The sequence below is a fragment of the Colobus angolensis genome, unplaced genomic scaffold (genome assembly GCF_000951035.1).
Source record: "Colobus angolensis palliatus isolate OR3802 unplaced genomic scaffold, Cang.pa_1.0 Scaffold21, whole genome shotgun sequence".
Classification (NCBI taxonomy): domain Eukaryota; kingdom Metazoa; phylum Chordata; class Mammalia; order Primates; family Cercopithecidae; genus Colobus; species Colobus angolensis.
In genome coordinates this window covers 5,599,941-5,619,699 of record NW_012115266.1, presented here as the reverse complement: position 1 = coordinate 5,619,699, position 19,759 = coordinate 5,599,941, and the positions used below count along the sequence as shown (strand labels likewise).

Genomic DNA, 19,759 nt, shown 5'->3' with positions numbered 1-19,759 from the left:
ATGGTGATGGTGGTGATAGTGATAGTGATTGTGGTGATGGTGGTGGTGATGGTGGTAGTGATTATGGTGATGGTGGTGATGGTGGTAGTGATTGTGGTGATGGTGATGGTGGTGATGGTGGTAGTGATTGTGGTGATGGTGATTGTGGTGGCTAGTATTTATTGTCAGGCCCATTAATTATCTAATTTAATCTTACTACGTTAAGTGGAAGGCCCTGTCTTAGAGATGGAGATACTGAAGTTCACAGCAGGTAAGGCAACCGCCTAAGGTCATTTGGCAGCCATGCTGGCCTTTGGTTTAATTGATGGGAAACCTGGGCTAGGAAGGTCAACTCCACAGCAACTCTACTTCTATGAATAACAGGGGTTTACTTTACACAAATTAATTTAATGAGGCACCCCGGAGGGCTTGATGACTATAATCGGGGGCTGCCTGCCTTCCTCCCCAAGCCCTTCTCTCCCCACCCCTGCCTGAGGACCCTTGAAGGATGGGCACCTGGGCAAGATGTGCCTAGTTTGGGAAAGGCTACAGTCCCAGGTGTGACCGCCAGGTGGCAGAGCAGCTGCACCAAGCCCTGCCCCCAGCAGCCCCAGAAAAACAGAAAATACAAATGAAAAATTCCTTGGCCTGGAAGTGGAAAGTCAGTTGGAGATTCCGGGAGCCTTCTGGCAAGTCCAGGAGGTTTGACCTTCTGCTGTAAGCAAAGCCTAGGGGTGTCCATGACAGGCAAAGGGCAGGGAAGAAGAAAAAACGTGAAAGCATATGGACGGAGGAAGGAGAAAGAATCGAAGGGCTTCCTGGACACCTTGGGTTCCAGGAGCCACCTCCAGCCCAGAGATTTTCAAAGCAAGGCCCAGGCCCGGTGTGGTGCAATCAGTTGGGGACTTACTTTAAAACGTGCACTCCTGGGCCCAGCCCACCCTGCAGCAGACGCTCAAGAAACTGCGTTCTAGCCAGCACCCCAGTGGCTTCTGGCACATGCTGAGGTTTGCAAACACCAACACAGCAACACACTTCACTCTGCAGGCGAGAAGCCAGGAGCCAGAGAGAGGAGGAAGGCCACGTCTCAGGGCCAGGCCTACCCCCAACAGCACGGTGCTTGCTCAAAACAGGAATAGGGTGCAATTCTTTGCACGTTAGATTAGGCCTTTGGGTTGTTTTGGACTGGGTCTCTGTCCAAGGAGTCCCTCTCCTGCGGCCTCCTGGGCTTTAATTTGGGTTGGTTCTCCACCTCCCCCAGTCCCTCTCTTTCTGCGATTTTAAAATTCGTAACGGTTTCCTGCCTGGAGAGGCCGAAGAAGGAAGGAGTCCCAGCTTTGAAGCCCAGGCCTAGAATCCGGCTCCCCAGCTTCCTGGCCAAGTTCCCCAAGCCCTCCAGGGAGGTTCTCAGAGGTTCAGGGTCCAGACACCCACCCACACCTCACCCATACTTCCAGCACTTCTCGGACTTTTCTCCAGAACTGACTCAGCCGCTTCCCTCTCGCACTCTGGGAGGTGACTTCGGGCTGGCCCTCATTCTGACCCAAATCCTGAATTCTAGCTTTTGGCCAGGATTTGGTCCATGACAGGCTGGAGACCACACGGCAGCTGCCCAGGGACATCGGAGAAAGCTCAGGCTGTGGCGTCTGGCTCCGATCTGGACTGTGGCAAGTGACCTTGGGCGAGCTGCCTTGTCCTCTCTGAGCCTCAGTTTCCTTGTTTAAGGGAATTTGCCTTGTTTCTCTCCTGGGCTGCCATAAGGAGTGAAGGAAGGGGTGCAGGCAGTGAGGTCAGCCCAGAGCTGAGCACACTAAGAGGCACCACCCAGATGGCCTTGGGGGAGGGCTGGCTTCACTCTACCTTGTGCAGAGCCTAGAAACGGGGCTGGCCTCAGAGGCTAGGTCACAGCGTCGTGATTCTGCTCACTTCCCCAACTGCCCGCCTGCTCAGCTGCGGGCCCACGAGGGGCTTCAAAGAGAAGCCAGGAAATGGTAGCCATGGTTTCCACTGGGGGAGCTTACTGTCTAATAAAGGCAACCTAAAACCTCGGAATAGAAGCTTCCCGAAATAGTGAGTCTGCAAGCTGGTCTCCCCGGCACTGCCTGGTAGGAGGTTCACATCAGGAAAGAAAAGAGCACAGACTTGGGCCCTCCTGCCAGCTCATGCCCACCCCACGTCCTCTCCCACGCCCACCTGCACCATCTCCCCAGCTAGGGAAGGCCCTTCCCAGGCCTCACATCTGGCTTCAGAGCCTTGAACAATTGTCAGAAGGGATGAAGTTTAGGCTGACCGTTTTCTGATTTAAAGGGCCTTGCGTAGAAGGTTCTAAAGATTTAAGAATGAGATCAACTGGCCAGCGGGGAGTGGCTGAGGCCTCAGGTCCTGAGACATGAACTGCCTTCCTCACTCAGAAGCCCACGCTGAGATTAAACTTTAACCAACTCAGTGAGGCAACAGCCCAGTTGATATTTCTTCCAAACTGTAATTCAGTAACATCAAAGCATCCTGTCTTTTTTAATAGAATCTGCCTGACTTTCACTTTTGGTGCTGGAGAACTCAGAAGGTGGCTCAGCCCTCTGGTCCACACTTGGTGGGCAGTTCGGATGCCCCAGGCAGCCCGAGTAGAGTGAGCTTAGTCCCGTTACCCCCTCCGCAGAGTGCTGGGGCATCCACAATCACTCCTGGAAACAAGAGAAGGAGGAATTTCCCGGAGGCATCATAGGGTTTCCTGGGACCGACTCAACTGGTTATTGGACAGTGCTCCACCCTCAACCCAGCTGAGGGGTAGGAGGGCAGAAGGTCTTGGTGGCCCCGGATCTTGTGGCTGTAATCAGTTTCAAACAGCAGTTAGGTCAGCTGTCCGCTCAGCCCAGGCAGCTCCGTTCATGGCATTCTCAAAGCTCTTGGAGCAAGCCGGAGGCATGGGCCTCTTCCAGACCCTGCAGGTCCTCACCTTCATCCTCCCCTGCCTCGTGATACCTTCCCAGATGCTCCTGGAGAACTTCTCAGCAGCTGTCCCAGGCCACCGATGCTGGACACACCTGCTGGACAACGGCTCTGCGGTTCCCGCAAACATGACCCTCAAGGCCCTTCTGACCATCTCCATCCCGCCAGGCCCCAACTGGGAGCCCCACCAATGCCGCCGCTTCCGCCAGCCACAGTGGCAGCTCTTGGACCCCAATGCCACGGCCACCAGCTGGAGTGAGGCCGACACGGAGCCGTGTGTGGACGGCTGGGTCTATGACCGCAGCGTCTTCACCTCCACCATCGTGGCCAAGGTAGGGCCTCCCCCAGAGCCACTCGAGTGGAGGTCAGAGTCGTGGATCAGGTTGGTTGGACTCCAAGGTCCAGTCCTGGGAGGGACCCGCCTCCTCAGGCCCTGCTCGCTCTCGAGCCTCTCAGCCCCTCGTCAGCCACACGCCGGGGAGTGGGTGGCAGGGATCAGTCTACAGATGGGGCCAGCCCAGGCTCCTGGAAGTGTGGGGTCACCTGGCCGGGCACCTCTGAATGCTGGCACCTGGACATTCGCCAGCCTCATCTGGTCCCGGCCCTGTTGACCCATCAGCCATGACTCCAGGCAACTCAGCTGCAGGGGGAAGTCAGGGGTAAGGGGGGATCTGGCTGAACTGACCCAACAGGCTTCTTGCTGAGACAGGCCAGGGTGACCAGATATCACCCTAGAGGTGGGTGGAGGATGAGGAACCTGATCGGATATCGAGGCTGGAGTCAGAGGGGATTCTTGCTAAACTGATTCAGCAGGGTCCTTTGCTAAAACTGGATTTTATGAGGAAGCACCCAGATGGGCCCAGGAGAAGGTTCAGGAACCTGACTAAAGTTTAGCCAAGCAAAGACTTCTGGTCACCCCACGCCCATTTCCTGATTGGTGATGATGGGCCAGATTCAGATCAGGGCTCCGGTTCCAAGATGAGCAGGGAGCCTTCAAGAAGCATCCATTCCACTGGTGAATTCACTCAGTTGACATCTAAACCCCTTCTAGCAGCAAAGCCACCCCTCGCCCTGCACCTGCGAAGTGGCAGACACATTTCCACTGCGTCTCTGCTGCCACAACCTCGCCACAATCTTGTGGGATGTATCCTATGACAGTCCCCATTTAATAACAGAGAAAAGGAAAACACAGTGTCCCAGGCTTCACAACTAGAGTGTCCTGGAACCTGATTCAATCCCGGCAGTCTGCATGGGGGCAAAAGCAAGGCTGTGAGGGGCGAGGAGGGGCAGCCTCCTTCAGGCAGATGGTTGGGGATGGCCTCTCCAAAGAGGCAACATTGACACTGAGACTTGGATGGTGAGGGGAGGAATCGGTGAAGGTCAGGAACCCCACAGAGCAAAGGTCGTGCATAGAAGCATGTCTGGGATTTGAAGGAGCTGAACAAGGCCCAGTGCATCTGGGCGTAGGTGCTAAGGGGCCAGAAGCAGGTGCAGGGGCATGCTCTGGAAGTGGGATTTTCTTTTTTTTTTTTTTTCTGAGACAGAGTCTCACTCTGTCACCCAAGCTGGAGTGTAGTGGCGCAAATATGACTGACTGCAGCCTCTAACTCCCAGCCTCCAGTGATCCTTGTGGCTTGGCCTCCCCAGTAGCTAGGACTATAGGTGCATACCACCATGCCCAGCTAATTTTTTTTTTTTTTTGACACTGAATCTCGCTCTATTGTCCAGGCTGGAGTGCAATGGTGCAATCTCAGCTCACTGCAACCTCCGCCTCCCGGGTCCAAGCGATTCTCCAGCCTCAGCTTCCCGAGTAGCTGGGATTACAGGCATGTACAACCACTCCCGGCTAATTTTTGTATTTTTAGTAGAGAAGGGGTTTTAGTCATGCTGGTCTTGAACTCCTGGCCTCTGGTGATCCACCCGCCTCGGCCTCTCAAAGTGCTGGGATTACAGGCATGAGCCACCACACCTGGCTTAATTTTTAAAATTTTTAGTAGATACAAGGTCTGACTACATGGCCCAGACTGGTCTTGAATTCCTGAGCTGAAAGGATCCTCCAGCCCCGGCATCCAACGTGCTGGGATTACAGGCATGAGCCACTGTGCCTGGAATTTTCTTTTAAATGCAAAGAACCTCATCATTGTCATCCTCATTGGAGGGTTTGGAGCATGGAAGTGATTTGGTCTGACTTGCATTTTCAAGAGGTCACTTTGCATGATGGAGAAGCTCTGTGAGGGCATGGGGGACCCGCTGGATGCTACTGCAGCTGCCCGGGTGGGAGGGGAGAGAGGTGGGGGGAGCTGTTGGGCCTCAGTGGAGGACGGGCTTGGGGACGGGTGTGGGGTGTTCAGGCAAAGGATGACCGGTCCTGGGCTGAAGCCACTGTAAAAATCCCAGCGAACCGTGCCAAGCTCTCTCTAGTCACCCTCACTGCTGATGAGAGGACCAGATCATGGCTCCGTCTCTAGAGGAGAGGATAGCCCAGCTGAGGGAGTGGCTCTGCCACATCCACCTGGCCAGCACTCAGTAGAGGTGGAAGCCAAGCCTGTCATGTCACCCCTGCCAGCCATTCCCTGCCCCTGCCTCCCACTGCCCACCTTGCCTGCCACCTCACTGCCCACCACTGCCAGGTACTGCCGGACACAGCCACGCATTGCCTGCCGAACTTCTTTTTACCAAGAAATTGTTCATTTTCATACCACTTCTGCCCCGTCAAGGCCCTGCTGCCCATTAGTCTGTCCTCTGCGTGAGGGGCCACTGGGCCCTGTGGAGAGGCCTCCGCACAGCCGGCAGACACACAGCCAGGCCGCACTCTGTCCTGCAGCTGGGCTTCCCGTGGGGGTTGTAGCCCCATGGTCAGCAGGTCTCTTCTACCTCTGTGACTGGCACTGGGAGTCCAGGGACCCTAGTGTGGGTGGCTGGCCCCAAGGGCTCAGGCTGGCCAGGAGTCCCTCGGCCACACCCAGCCCCACAATTCCACACCCCCTGAGCTGAGCCACTGCACCCTCCTCTTGCAGTGGGACCTGGTGTGCAGCTCCCAGGGCTTGAAGCCCCTGAGCCAGTCCATCTTCATGTCTGGGATCCTGGTGGGCTCCTTTATCTGGGGCCTTGTCTCCTATCGGTGAGTGCCTCCGCTCCTCCCAGCCCCCAGCTCCCTCAAAACAGAATTGAAGACTGTGGGGCAGAAGGTTCAGAAATGTCAGGCGAGCACCCCATCCCCCTCTCCATCTCCCTCCTGCCTCCTCTGTTTCTTCCCTCCCCTGGCCATCCCCACCAACCCACAGACTGTTCCGGGTCCCCACCTCAGCAAGTTCCCCCAGACCCTGGCCTGGTTCCCCTCACAGGGAGGCCACCCCAGACCATCTCCCACTGCCCCCATTCCCTCTTCCATGCTCCAGCCAGATGGCCATAGGCCTCCTCCATGTGGCCGGGCTTGGACCCTGTGCCGCAGAGCTGTCCTGGCTCCCCATCCTCCTCTCCTCTGTCCTTTGTCCCCCAGTCTCAAAGCCTTTCCAGAAGCCTCACGTGGGCCAAACACTGGCCAGGTGCAAGGGACACGCCCAGCAGAGATGGGGGAAGGGGCGGTAGGGAGGCTGGGAGACAAGTGTCTGCTCTTCCCCAGCTTGGAGCCAAGCAGGGCTCAGGACACAGGTGAGTAAGTTAGGCCACCTTGGAACGTGAGGGGGGCTAAGGAACAGGGCACAAGTGATGGGCACGCCGGGGCCGGCCGGCAGGACTGGATACGTCTCATACCAGGTGACACTGAAACCCAGGCCTGCTGGCGGGAAGAAGCGTTCTCTGTGACATACTTTCTTCTCTCGGCTTCCAGAACATCCTCACTGCTGGTTTTCCTTCCACCTCCCAGGAAGCTGTTCCCCTTCCCCCTCCTCCTGCTACCCCTCCTCCTGCTCCCCCTCCTCCCTCTCTTCCTGTTGTGGGAGCTGAGCTGCTGATTCCTCACCACCCCACTCACTCCCCCAGCAGCCTCCATCAGAGGACACGGATCCCCGACCCATGGGCCCCTCTGCACCTGCGCTGTCCCCTGGCCTCCCTTCCTCACCCCACACTCGCCTGGCTCTTCCTCCAGGACGCACTCAGCCCAAGCCCCTCCCTGCCACAGCATCCGCTTGCCTGAGCCACCATCTCCTCCCACCAGGCAGGCCGCAACCCCTCGCAGGTGTCCTCTACAGTGGCCGTCCACGCTGCCACAGCACTGAGTGACTTTGCAAAATCTTGGAGGTTGATCTGGTCAATAAAAGCTGGCCGGAAGTCCTCCAAGGGCCCCACTGCACTGAGGACAGTCCCTTTCTGCCCACCCCCTGCCCTGCGCTGGGCATCCTCCCACCCCCAGCTCCACCAGCCTCCTCCTGGAGCCCCCTGCACCCCTGCAGAGCGCCTCAGTGACTGTGCTTCAACCAGAAACTCCTGCCCGTGCTGCCTGGTGCCCACACACAGGCCACAGCTCAATGCTCTTCCTTGGGGAGGCCCTCCCAGGCCACAGAGCCAGAGACTCCTGCCCAGCCGCAGGCATGACTATCCCAACCCCTCCTTGCTTCCCTCATCACAGTGCCTGGCTCTGACCATGACTGGCTGGCTTAAGTCTTGTTTATTGTCCATGTCCCCACAAGCACACAGGAACCCAGGGACTGTGCCCCAGAGCCCAGCTCAGCACCGTGGCAGACATGCAGCCATTATTTTAGGAAAGGAGGACTGCCTTCCCGCTCCCTCCTGCCACCACCCTACCGGCTCTGGGGTCTGACTACCTGGGTCTGAATCCCAGCCTTACCACGCCCAGTCTTGTTCTACAAGGTAGATCTCTTCCCTTCTCTGGACCTCAGTTTTCCCCCAGCAGTGGGGCCTCGCACCTGCCCACACAGTTGTCGTGAGGATAAAACGAGCATCCTTGCTCCCGGATGCTGCTCAGACAGGCATGGCCAAGGTCCACCTCGCATCTCCGTTCTGAGTAGCACGGGCTTGAGTGGCACTAAATGCAGTCTCCAGTTCAGGCTCAGCCAGCCTGGAGGCCACTGCGGCCCAGGGCACTCGGGCAGGGCCAAGGGCTCTGCATTGCCCCATGAGGACCCCTTTCATAGTGCACAGATGAGAGCAGTGCCTTGCAAAGTCTCAGCCTCCTCACTCTCCAGCCCCTTGCCCAGTGTCTCGATTCTCATAGCAGCCCTGTAAGGCATGCCCTTACGGATGCCCTTGTGTTACAGATGGGGAAACTGAGGCTCAGAGATGTCGAGTCACATGCTCAGGGTCACCCAGGAAGGACAGAGCTGGGGCTCAAACCCAGGCATCTGATGCCCAAACCTGTGTTCTTTTTTATTTATTTATTAGAGACAGAGTTTCACTCTGTTGTCCAGCCTGCAGTGCAGAGGCGTGATGATAGCTCACTGCAGGCATGAACTCCTGGGCTCAAGCCATCCTCCCTCCTCAGCCTCCCAAGTAGCTGGGACCACAGACGCTAATTTTTAAAATTTATTTAGTAGAGACTGAGGTCTCACTGTGTTGCCCAGGCTGGTCCTGAGCTCCTGACCTAAAGTGATCCTCCAGCCTCAGTCTCTCAAAGTGCTGGGATTACAGGCATGAACCACCGTGTCCGGCCCCAAACCCCATGTTCTTAAACACTGAGACCGAACTGCACCCTCCCGTGGCAAGGTACTGCCACTTTTATAACAGAAACACTCTGAGTGTACCCCTAAAAGTTCCAAGAAAGATGAGCCTCCTGCAGGAAACCCCCTGGTGTTGTTGAACTCCCAGAAGGCAAGTGCCTGCCCACATATCCACGTCCTCAGGGACCCTCTCCAGGCCCCGTGTGCTTCTCTCCTTTGACAGGTTTGGGCGGAAGCCGATGCTGAGCTGGTGCTGCCTGCAGTTGGCCGTGGCGGGCACCAGCACCATCTTTGCCCCAACATTTGTCATCTACTGCGGCCTGCGGTTCGTGGCCGCTTTTGGGATGGCTGGCATCTTTCTGAGTTCACTAACACTGAGTGAGTCCCCAGCTCAGCGCGCTGCTGCCATGGGGGCGGGGGTGGCAGGAGAGAATGGGGCTCAGGTCGCCGCATGAGGCCTCACCTGCACGTGTCTGCATCCCGCAGTGGTAGAGTGGACCATGACCAGCAGGAGGGCGGCCACCATGACGGTGGTGGGATGTGCCTTCAGCGCAGGCCAGGCGGCACTGGGTGGCCTGGCCTTTGCCCTGCGGGACTGGAGGACCCTCCAGCTGGCAGCATCAGTGCCCTTTTTTGCCATCTCCCTGATATCCTGGTCAGTATGATGTGGGACCTTTTCCTTAGGAGACCCAGGGTGGGAGGGTATCCTTTCACTTTCGCTTCTCTGACTGGCAGGAGGTCCAGTGCCACAGAAGGGCCGTGGTGTGAGCGGGGCCCTCACTGGGGAGGGACGTTGGAGATTGGCAGTCCTAGGCTGAGTGTTGCAGCCCAAGGTCTGTGACTCCCATCCAGCCCAGACAGGCCAAGATGGGCTGGCACAGCGTTGGTTCAAATGGTGATTTAAAAAATATATTTGTAACTAGTTGCTAACATTTAAAAATCAGAAGATTTGGCCGGGCGCGGTGGCTCAAGCCTGTAATCCCAGCACTTTGGGAGGCCGAGACGGGCAGATCACGAGGTCAGGAGATCGAGACCATCCTGGCTAACACGGTGAAACCCCGTCTCTACTAAAAATACAAAAAACTAGCCAGGCGAGGTGACGGGCGCCTGTAGTCCCAGCTACTCAGGAGGCTGAGGCAGGAGAATGGCGTAAACCCAGGAGGCGGAGCTTGCAGTGAGCTGAGATCTGGCCACTGCACTCCAGCCTGGGCGGCAGAGCGAGACTCCGTCTCAAAAAACCCAGAAGATTTTTAAAACAAACAAAAGCAGTATTTTTGCCTTCTCTGGAAAAACTGGAAGATCCAGGGGCACTGGGCCGAAGTTCGGCCACAGTGGAAGCAGCCGCTCTCCCAGCCCCCAGGCCCCACCACCGCCGTCCCCTGGGCTGAGGTTGTGAGCATCGTCCCTCCCCAACGCTCACACAGCCCCCACCCACCGGCTTCACTCCTTCACATACAGGGCGGACCAACATTGGATATGAAAATAGATCGTTGTCACTACAGTTTTAGGGGTTGCAAAAATCCCTGAGGTATGGAAATTCCTCCTTGGATTGGCACTGAGGAAGGAGACACAGATAGGTGCAGAGGGTCTTAGGTGCTAGGGACACACAAGTGAACAAAACAGGCAAAAACCAGGGGCCCCATGGAGCTTACGTTTCATACACAGATCAGTAAGTGAAGAGGAAGGCCATCCCTTACAATAATTAGGCCATCCCTGCCATACTGATCAGGTGTGTACTAGGCGCTTACTAACATATCTTCTAATGAGAAAGATGATGCCATTACCGCCATTTTCAAATGAAGGACCGAGACCTAGAAAGGTTAGGTCACTCACCCAGGGTCACACACAGCCGGTGAATGCCAGAGGCAGGATTTGAACCCAGGCAGGCTAACTCTTCACCACTACGTCAAACTGCCTCCAGAAGTCCTTCTTAGATTCCCTGCAAAGAGGGCTGAGAGTCAGTGGGCTGGGCAGATCTTGTGCCTTCCACCAGCAAAATGCTTCTGGCCTATCTGCTCCTGAGGTTGGGGAGAAACAGACTGGTTTTATAAAATCACCTGGTTCTGCCTGGAAATGTTTTAAACATGCTTTAAAAAATAAATAAATAAATAAAACAGGCCAGGCGTGGTGGCTCACGCCTGTAATCCCAGCACTTTGGAGACTCAGGCGGGCAGATCACAAGGTCAGGAGATCGAGCCATCCTGGCTAACACGGTCTCTACTAAAAATACAAAAATGTTAGCCATGGTGGTGCATGCCTGTAGTCCCAGCTACTTGGGAGGCTGAGGCAGGAGAATCACTTGAACCTGGGAGGCAGAGGTTGCAGTGAGCCGAGATTGTGCCACTGCACTCCAGTCTGGGTGACAGAGCGAGACTCTGTTTCAAAAAAAAAAAAAACAGTACTAAGTGCCCTTTCTATCCTAGAAATGGCCCCAGAATCACTGGTGAAGCAGCCAACTCTAGGGACACCCATGCCCAGGCCACCTGTGCCCTGGCTGTGTGCAGGACTCACGTAGGCAGGCCCCAGTAGCCAGGCAAGCCAGATGGAGGTGGCTCGCTCAGGAAGGCAGGAAGGTGGGCTGCCAGGCACTGGGACTCAGTTTTATTCTGAAACCATCGGGGACTGCCAGGCTCATGGCGGGACAGCAGCAGCACAGAAGCATCTGCCTACTCGTCATTCATCTCAGCTGAAGGGTCTGTGCCCACTGGCCCTTTCCACCCCGCCCCTGGGAAGAGCCCAGCATGCACCCCAGCTACACACCTGCCTCCTTACAGGTGGCTGCCAGAATCCGCCCGGTGGCTGATTATTAAGGGCAAACCAGACCAAGCGCTTCAGGAGCTCAGAAAGGTGGCCAGGATAAATGGCCACAAGGAGGCCAAGAACTTGACCATAGAGGTGAGATGCTGCTGTCTGTGAGACTTGACCTGGGACAGGGTATGCACTGATGGATCGTCCATGTGGCCTCCAACATCAGCATCACCCACTCCAGCACCACCACCAGCATCTCCACAGACACCACCAACACCTCCATCACCACCTCCACACAGACACCTCCACCACCACTAATCCCAGTACCATTGCCAACAGCACCACCACCGTCCACACCCACCATCACCTTCACCGCCATCACTCCATCACCACCAGCACCACCAATACCATCACTAACCCCACAGCCACCATCTCTGCAAAACATCTCCACCACCTTCACCACCATCGTCACCATCAGTAACAGCACTGTCATTATCAACAGCGCCCACACCGTCACCTCTATCACCCACCACCTCCACCCGCACGTAGCACACACCCACCTCACCGGGCTTCTCGATGTGTCTGGGGAAACAGAATGTGCTTATCTGAAGGTAGCTGTTTTCAGGAAGCAGGTGCTGCCAGAGATTAGAGTGAAGATGGGGCGGGAGGATTAAGGAAGACTTCCAGAAGCGGGCAAGCTAGAGCTGAGAGGACCAGGGCTGAGTCAAACCTGCAGAAGAGCCAGGGCCTGGAGAGAACTTTTTCTGCTCCATCCCTGCCCCCTCCCCTAGAGATCCGGCTTCCAGAGGCTGAGGCCCAGGACAGGCTCCCGGTCACTCTGGCCACTTGGACATTTCTCTGGCACAGGGGGTGGGCGGGGCCATTGCCCCACCATTCACAGTGCCCCCATTCTCCCCGGAAGGTGCTGATGTCCAGCATGGAGGAAGAGGCAGCCTCTGCAAAGGAGCCGCGGTCGGTGCTGGACCTGTTCTGCGTGCCCGTGCTCCGCTGGAGGAGCTGCGCCATGCTGGTGGTGAAGTACGCCGTCCTGGCGTCCCTCCCCAAGGCAGGGCTGGGACAGGAGGCAGGGTGTCTGGGGGAAACAGCACCCACAGGCCTCAAGGGGGTGCATTTCTGTCTGGAACAGGACGCAGGCAGCCCCAGGAGGCAGGAGTCCTGGCAGACCACAGAGAGGGACTGTGCACTGGTGGGGTCTGGAGGCTGCCATCTGCAGGAAGCCAGAGGGAAAGGCTGGGGGTCCCAGGGTCCCAGGGAGGTCCCAAGACAGGGGTAGGGCCAAGGTCCCTAAAGCCAGGGGACCAGCTGTGGCCGAGAAGTAGCACTGTTTGTCAGCATTAGAGACTTACCACTTTCCTAGAAACCATGGCCATGCTCCCAGAGGGTGAACCTGCATTAACTGACCCCTCCATGCAACCCCACTTCACTGATGGGGAAAGGGGATGCCAGAGGGGTAAGCAACAAGCCCAAGATGATAGAGCCTGCATTGGAACCGGGCTGAGCTAGCACTTGGCTTACTGGTACTGTCACCGCCCAGGGCCCGCACGACCAGACCCTGGCCCACCCAAGGTCATCTGGGCCCAGGAAAAGGCCCTTAAAACAAATTCAGTTCTGCTGACGTCCAAAAGATCATATTAAAAAGCAAGGACCAGGCCGGGCGCGGTGGCTCACGCCTGTAATCCCAGCACTTTGGGAGCCTGAGGTGGGCGGATCACAAGGTCAGGAGATCGAGACCACGGTGAAACCCCATCTCTACTAAAAATACAAAAAATTAGCCGGGCGCGGTGGCGGGCGCCTGTAGTCCCAGCTACTTGGGAGGCTGAGGCAGGAGAATGGCAGGAACCCGGGAGGCGGAGCTTGCAGTGAGCCGAGATGGTGCCACTGCACTCCAGCCAGGGGGACAGAGCGAGACTCCGTCTCAAAAAAAAAAAAAAAAAAAAAAAAAGCAAGGACCAGTCAGGCGTGGTGCTCAAGCCTGTAATCCCTCACTTTGGGAGGCTGAGGCAGAAGGATCGCTTGAGCCCAGGAGTTCAAGACGAGCCTGGGTAGTATAGTGAGGCACTCTTATCTCTACTGAAAATCAAAAAGTGAGGCAGGAGGATCACTGGAGCCCAGGAGATAGAGGCTGCACTGAGCTGAGATTGTGCTACTGCACTCCAACCTGGACGACAGAGCAAAGAAAAAAACCTTAGGACCAGGTTTGACTGGGACTTTTATCTTGAAATAAAACTAAAGTTTAGGAAAACGTTTCTTTTATGCTATATTTAACCACATATGGGTTATGATGGCAAATATTTACTAATCTTAGAACAAAGATAGATCAAATGCCTTTTTTAAAAATCTTCAATTTTTTTCTGATAAATCAGAAGAATTGCTCTTGCTGCAAACACCCAGGACCAGTTTAAAAAAAAGAAAAAAAACAACCTTCCAGGATTCCTCAGGGGCCGGCTCTGCAACCTTTGTTATTCAAATCAGAGGCTTTGAAGCGGGTGACCTTGCAGGCTTTCTTGTCTTGACTTGTTAACCCAGTTGTTATCTGTCCAAGGCTCCAGCGTCGGCCGCTTTTGAGCATCAGCCAAGTGACTCTCACGTCACTCACATAAACTTCATGAAACACTGCGGCTTGTGCATGAATTGCGATTTTACTCTGCCGTGGTTGGGCTGGTGTTGTCCAATGTTTATTGGGTGATGCAATCAGGTGACCCCTCAGGGGAGGGCTGGGAGGAGTGTCTGGGTTGAGCAGGGAGGGTCACAGATTTTAAACTTGGTAGAGAAGAATTTTACCTTGCAGCCACTTGTGGATCCAAATCCCGTCTCCACCTGGGCCTGGCCCAGCCCCTGGGAGCATGGAAGCTGGGGCCCTTCTAGGTGGTCCCTCTGCCCCGTGAAGCAGTCACAGGCTGCTCACCCCAGAGGAGGGGCAGCACTCCCAGGGGCTGGGGGACGTGCTTCCCATCCTGAATGTGGTCTGGGCAGTGCAGCCCAGGGACTCCTGCAAGGCCCCATCCTGCCATGATTCCCATCTTCCAAAACAAAGGAACTGGCACAGTGTGATTGGTTATTGGAATCAAAGTCAGAGAGGGCTAGGCCAGAAGTGAGGGGTAGCTCAGAGATCCCCGAGGGCAGGCTTGGTCCCAGCCTGAAGAGGGCCGAGTCTCCCAGCCAGGGAGCCAGAGAGGTGATGCCCCAGTCTATCACTGCCCCTGACCCAAAGCCCGTATGTGAAGGGATGGGGGCACCACCCTGCCTGCCCTTTCCTGGAAGAGCCTGACCCTGGGGTTGTGTCCTGAGTTTAGCAGGCTTCTGGGACAGCTGGCCGAGATAAGCCCGGGATTGTCCTCCGGGGTTGGCCGTGTCCTTCCAGGCAGCTCCTGGTGGGAGGTGCTGTTAATGTTGGGGCGCCCTCTCCCCGGCAGGGCAGGGGCCTGACTTCCAGCCTTGCCCGCAGCTTCTCTCTATTGATCTCCTACTACGGGCTGGTCTTCGACCTGCAGAGCCTGGGCCGTGACATCTTCCTCCTCCAGGTCCTCTTCGGGGCCGTGGACTTCCTGGGCCGGGCCACCACTGCCCTCTTGCTCAGTTTCCTTGGCCGCCGCACCATCCAGGCAGGTTCCCAGGTCATGGCCGGCCTCGCCATTCTGGCCAACATGCTGGTGCCGCAAGGTGAGGCGGGAGGCCTGGGTGGTGGGACAGGGCCCTGCTTCCTCGCCCACCCTACTGCTCTCAGTGTGGGGCCACATCCCCTCCGTGGCCCCAGGAGCTGCCTCCCTGTCTTCTTTCTGAAAGAGGGAGGCTGCGAGGACCTGGAATCCCTCTCCGTGTCTCCTTTTATTGCTCAGGGTGGGAGACTGGGTGAAAAAGACAGGGCCGCATGTCCTGTGGTGGCAGCAGAGCTGGGAGGAAGGCAGGAGGGTGCCTTGCGGCTGGCCGGGGAAGGCCTGAATGAGGACAGAGGCGGCCGGGGCCCTGCAGGCTGCAGCGAGAGCCCAAATTCTGAGCAGCTGCAAGGAAACTGGCAATGGCGAGCCCCTCCCAGCAGTTCAGGTGCCTGCTTGGAACAACACATTGGGGATGCCAGGCCTGCAGCCAAAAGTGGCCCAGACCTCCGCCTCCAGGCAGGGCTTCTGCCTTCCCCACACAGGCAGGCTTGGGGGCAGCAGGGAAGCTGCTGTGGGCTGGGCCTGGCGCTGTCTCCTTCACAGCAATAGGCACCTCGGGACCCTAGGAGCAGCGGGGGGCAGGCTTTGGGTTTCTGCCTGTGCCCCTCAGGTCCACCTGCCACGATATCACATCCTATGCTCCGTCCCCGAACCCCAGCCCTGGGCAGCCCCGCACCAAGCCATCAGGGCTGGGGACTTGTAGGGAGCCCAGGGGCCCCTCTGCTCCAGGCTGGCTGGCCACACACTGACTAGCCCCTGGGGACCCTCCGGGGCCAACCCCACTCTCACCCCCTTCCTGTACCCAGATTTGCAGACCCTGCGTGTGGTCTTTGCTGTGCTGGGAAAGGGATGTTTTGGGATAAGCCTAACCTGCCTCTCCATCTACAAGGCTGAACTCTTCCCAACGCCATTGCGGTAAGCTGGGCTGCAGGCCATGCCCCAGGGCCAGCAGAGCCATCCTGGGAGGGCAGTGGGGAGGGTAAACAAGGGCCTGGTAGTCAGGGAAATGCAGCCAGGGCTGCTCAGGGCCCCCCCAGGACAGCTCCTCCCCACAGAGAGTCTTGGCCCAGACAGAAGCAGTACAGCAGAGCCCTAGGGACATCTGGGCCTGTGTTTTCACACCGTTTTGAACCACAGAGTCATCTGTCCAGGTGGAATCTTACAAGAACCCTGATAAGGAGACCAAGAGCTGCCCTGGTGGCAGTGGGGACCCTCAACTCATTTCCCACCACTCCTTCCCTGCCCTAAGAGAGCCCCAAGTCACCTCCTTGGAGCCCAGGGGCATCATAAAACACAAGCGGAAAACCTGTGGTCTAGAGTCTAGGCCACCCCCACATTTGATATTTGGGGAAACAGGCTCGGGGTGAAGGGCTGACTCAGCAGAAGGGTAGGACTGGACTCCAGCTCTCCAGACTTTTAGCTCAATGTTCTTTCCACCACTCACTCATTTGTCCATTTTTAAATTTGTTATTTGGACAAGCATTTATTGGTTTTGTTGATATCATATGGAAAGCCTGAGTTGGGAGCTCAGTGGCCTAGCAGGAGCATGGAGAAGCCCTTAAGTTGCCCAAGAGCAGGGAAAATGAGGTGGACCCCATAGATTTCCCCTGAAACACTAGATGCAAAAATCTGAGTAGGCTCCATGGAGGAGGTGGCATTAGAGGAGGCCTTAAGGAGGGCAATTCCCTCAGCCCAACTTTCCTTCCCCTGGCATCCATGGGCCCAGACAACCTGTCTTCTTGCCACAGGGCCAGCTATAACAGGGATCTGGGCCCTCCCCTTCACCCACAGGATGACAGCAGACGGCATTCTGCATTCGGTGGGCCGCCTGGGGGCTATGATGGGTCCCCTGATCCTGATGAGCCGCCAAGCCCTGCCCCTGCTGCCTCCTCTCCTCTATGGCGTTATCTCCATTGCTTCCAGCCTGGTTGTGCTGTTCTTCCTCCCAGAGACCCAGGGACTTCCGCTCCCTGACACTATCCAGGACCTGGAGAGCCAGTGAGTGACCTGTGACCCCTGGGCATAGGGCTGGGCTTCCTCCTGGGCCAAGATGGAGACAGGCCTGAGCCACCCAGGGCAAAGGCTCAAGAGTATCAAGGCCTGTGTTTCTGAAACCATTTAATATTTCCAACAATCCTGCTGGAAAGGTACTATTACTATCCCCGTACTATTACTACAGTCAGAGAGAAAAGTGACTTATCCAAAGTCTCATGGGTAGAAAGTGATCATACCTCATGCAGGAAAATGTAACGGTTGAAAGCCCAGGCTCGGCAGCCAGATGGCCTGGGCCCGCATTCCCCACCTGCCTGGGTAAGTGACTTAACCTCTCTCAGCAAAACTGACAAAGGAAGATACAGATAGTCTCAAGTGTCCTAGTGAAATTTTCCCACAAAGAATTTCAGGCCCAGACAGATCAACAGGTGAGTTTTTTCAAACCCTCAGAGAACAGATTGTGCCATCTCACATCCGTCCTTTGAGAGGGAGAAATGAGGGAGCACTCCCTAGCTGCATGTTATAGCCAGAACCACTTCTGTGGGCTTTAGCCTCCTCCTTTGTGAAATGGTGTTTTTTAAAAAAAAAACTAAACAAACAAAACCCAGCCTGGCTCACAGAGTTGTTTTCTGGTTTAAGGGAATTATTATTTTAAAGTGCCTGGGAAAATGCCAGGCTTGCAGCAAGCACTCTGGACATGTGGTTTTTGTGACCTGGGTGAGTGTTCACGGGGCCTCAATTCTGATGGTGACTGAGGTCACAATGATAGTAATAATATTGAGCTCTTATTGTTTTATGTCACCTTATTTAACCAATGCAACAACCACATGAGGTACTATTACTGTCCAATTACTTTGCCAAGGAAACTGAGATGCAGCAGGGTTATATAACTTGCCTAAGGACACCTGCAAAGACCCGGAGAAGAGGGGACTTCATTTTTTCTTTAATTTTTGTTTTGTACTACCTACTATGTCTTTTGTTGTGTACCTACTATGTTTCAGGCACTGTCCCACACTTGGGACACAGAAGGGAGTAAAAGCCTAATGCCATAGAGTTTACCCCCCAATAAGACTCGACCGCCGTTCTGCCCCAAGCCCCAAGTGCATACCCACTTCATCACATAGCACTGCTTTTCTTTGGATTATTCTAGGAAATCAACAGCAGCCCAGGGCAACCGGCAAGAGGCCGTCACTGTGGAAAGTACCTCGCTCTAGAAATTGTGCCTGCATGGAGCCCCTTTAGTCAAAGACTCCTGGGAAAGGAGTTGCCTCTTCTCCAATCAGAGGGTGGAGGCGAGCTGGGCGAACTCGAGGGCCTGGCATGGCAGAGGCCAGGCAGCCGCAGCCGAGTGGACAGCATGGCCATCTGCTGTGGCTGAAGGCAGCTTCTACAGCTCACTCCTCTTCTCCCTGCCCCACTTTACCCCAGCCCTACAGGAGCCTGTGCAGGCAGCCATGCCCAACCAATAACAAGATGGTTCCCCTCCCTTTTCCTGCCAGGCTCATGTCTTTACACCTTCACTCAGCCACGCCAACCACAGACTGGGTTCCAATCTCATCCCACCACATACAGAGCCCTCATCTGTGAAATGAGAATGATCACGTGACCCACTCCCAGGGCAGGTATCAGGGTGAACTGATCTTAGCACCTTCCAAATAAATGGAACTTGCTGAGAGAGCTGCCAGATACAGGTGTCCAGGTTGCACACTGGCCCCAGGTGTGTAGCCAAGGAGGCGTGTGGGGTCTGAAACTCAGCCCCGGCTACACTGGCCCCGCTACCTACCCTAGCAAAGGCTGTGTCCACTCCAAGAAAAGAGCTGTTTTAATCACTTTTCATTTACCCATCAGTGAGGGAGGGCTTCCAGCCCTGTGGTTACAAAGATGGCCAAACACATCACGAAACACCAGACAGGAGGCTGGCAGCAGGTTACCACACACATGTGCTCAGAGCTCACAAAGATGACACTGCACGCCATGCGGGGCCACACGGGACGGGGTGCACTGAGAATCTGAGTGAACAGCCAGGGCTGCGGGAAGGCAACTTTGGAGCACAGAGAGGGTGGGGCAACTCCTGGCTTCTGCGGGAGGGTGTAATTGGCTTGTTCCATCATGCTGCGGGGCTGGCGAGAAATGGAACCTTACAAGCGCAGGGATAAGAGGAACCGCCCTTGGTCCCCTTGCTGAGGGTCGTTTGTCCAGGGAGCCTCTTCCACAGGGGTGGAGTGAAACGGAAGAAGGGGAGCTCACAGGCAGGCCTGCCGAGGCCTCCTGGCTTTGCCAGATGTCAAGGCAGCACATAATACTGAACCTTAACTTTCAGTTTTCAACCAAAGGGTACCCTTTTGCTGTTTGTTTTTCTGGAGGAGACACCTTTTCTAGATTCATGCCCAGACCTCCCTTGTCCAGGCTGTGAAAACTCTGGGATGGTAGAGGCCGACTGCCCGTCTCAGAGGCAAGGAAGCAAAAGTGCAAAGTGGTGGAGGGGCCAGCTTGCAGATCCTAGCCCAGGGCTCTTTCCAGCACACAAGGCCCTAGCCCTCGTCTCCACCCCTCCACGCCCCTGATATCTGTGGCCCTGCCACAAAGTTACCCTCATGCCCTTCCCTGGAGACCCCACTCTGGGAAACCTCAATCTCAGGCCCCTCAACTCACCTCTCACACCCCATGTACACCAGGTCAATCACTCCTGCCCCCTTACAGCTCCCAAATCCACCTACTTCCCCTTCACTCTGGCTACACTCTAGTTCACACCACGGTTGGAGTTCCAAACTGGTCCCTGATGTCCATATCGCACTCGGTACA

The 19,759-nt window shown here is 55.9% G+C and overlaps 1 protein-coding gene across 2 annotated transcripts; it reads left to right on the top strand.

Annotated features, from left to right (window-relative positions):
- Positions 1-2,483: 2,483 nt before the first annotated feature.
- SLC22A11 (solute carrier family 22 (organic anion/urate transporter), member 11) lies at positions 2,484-18,645 on the top strand. Of its 2 annotated transcripts, XM_011942577.1 has the most exons (10): positions 2,484-3,257; positions 5,943-6,046; positions 8,764-8,918; positions 9,027-9,195; positions 11,315-11,435; positions 12,211-12,326; positions 14,755-14,969; positions 15,772-15,880; positions 16,757-16,963; positions 18,108-18,645. In XM_011942577.1, the coding sequence occupies exons 1-10, from the start codon at positions 2,865-2,867 to the stop codon at positions 18,169-18,171; spliced, it is 1,653 nt and encodes a 550-aa protein (XP_011797967.1). In that variant the 5' UTR covers positions 2,484-2,864; the 3' UTR covers positions 18,172-18,645. The 2 variants fall into 2 exon arrangements, with proteins under 2 accessions (XP_011797967.1, XP_011797968.1); XM_011942578.1 differs by lacking the exons at positions 14,755-14,969; positions 15,772-15,880 and having other exon boundaries at positions 18,108-18,643.
- Positions 18,646-19,759: the final 1,114 nt, after the last annotated feature.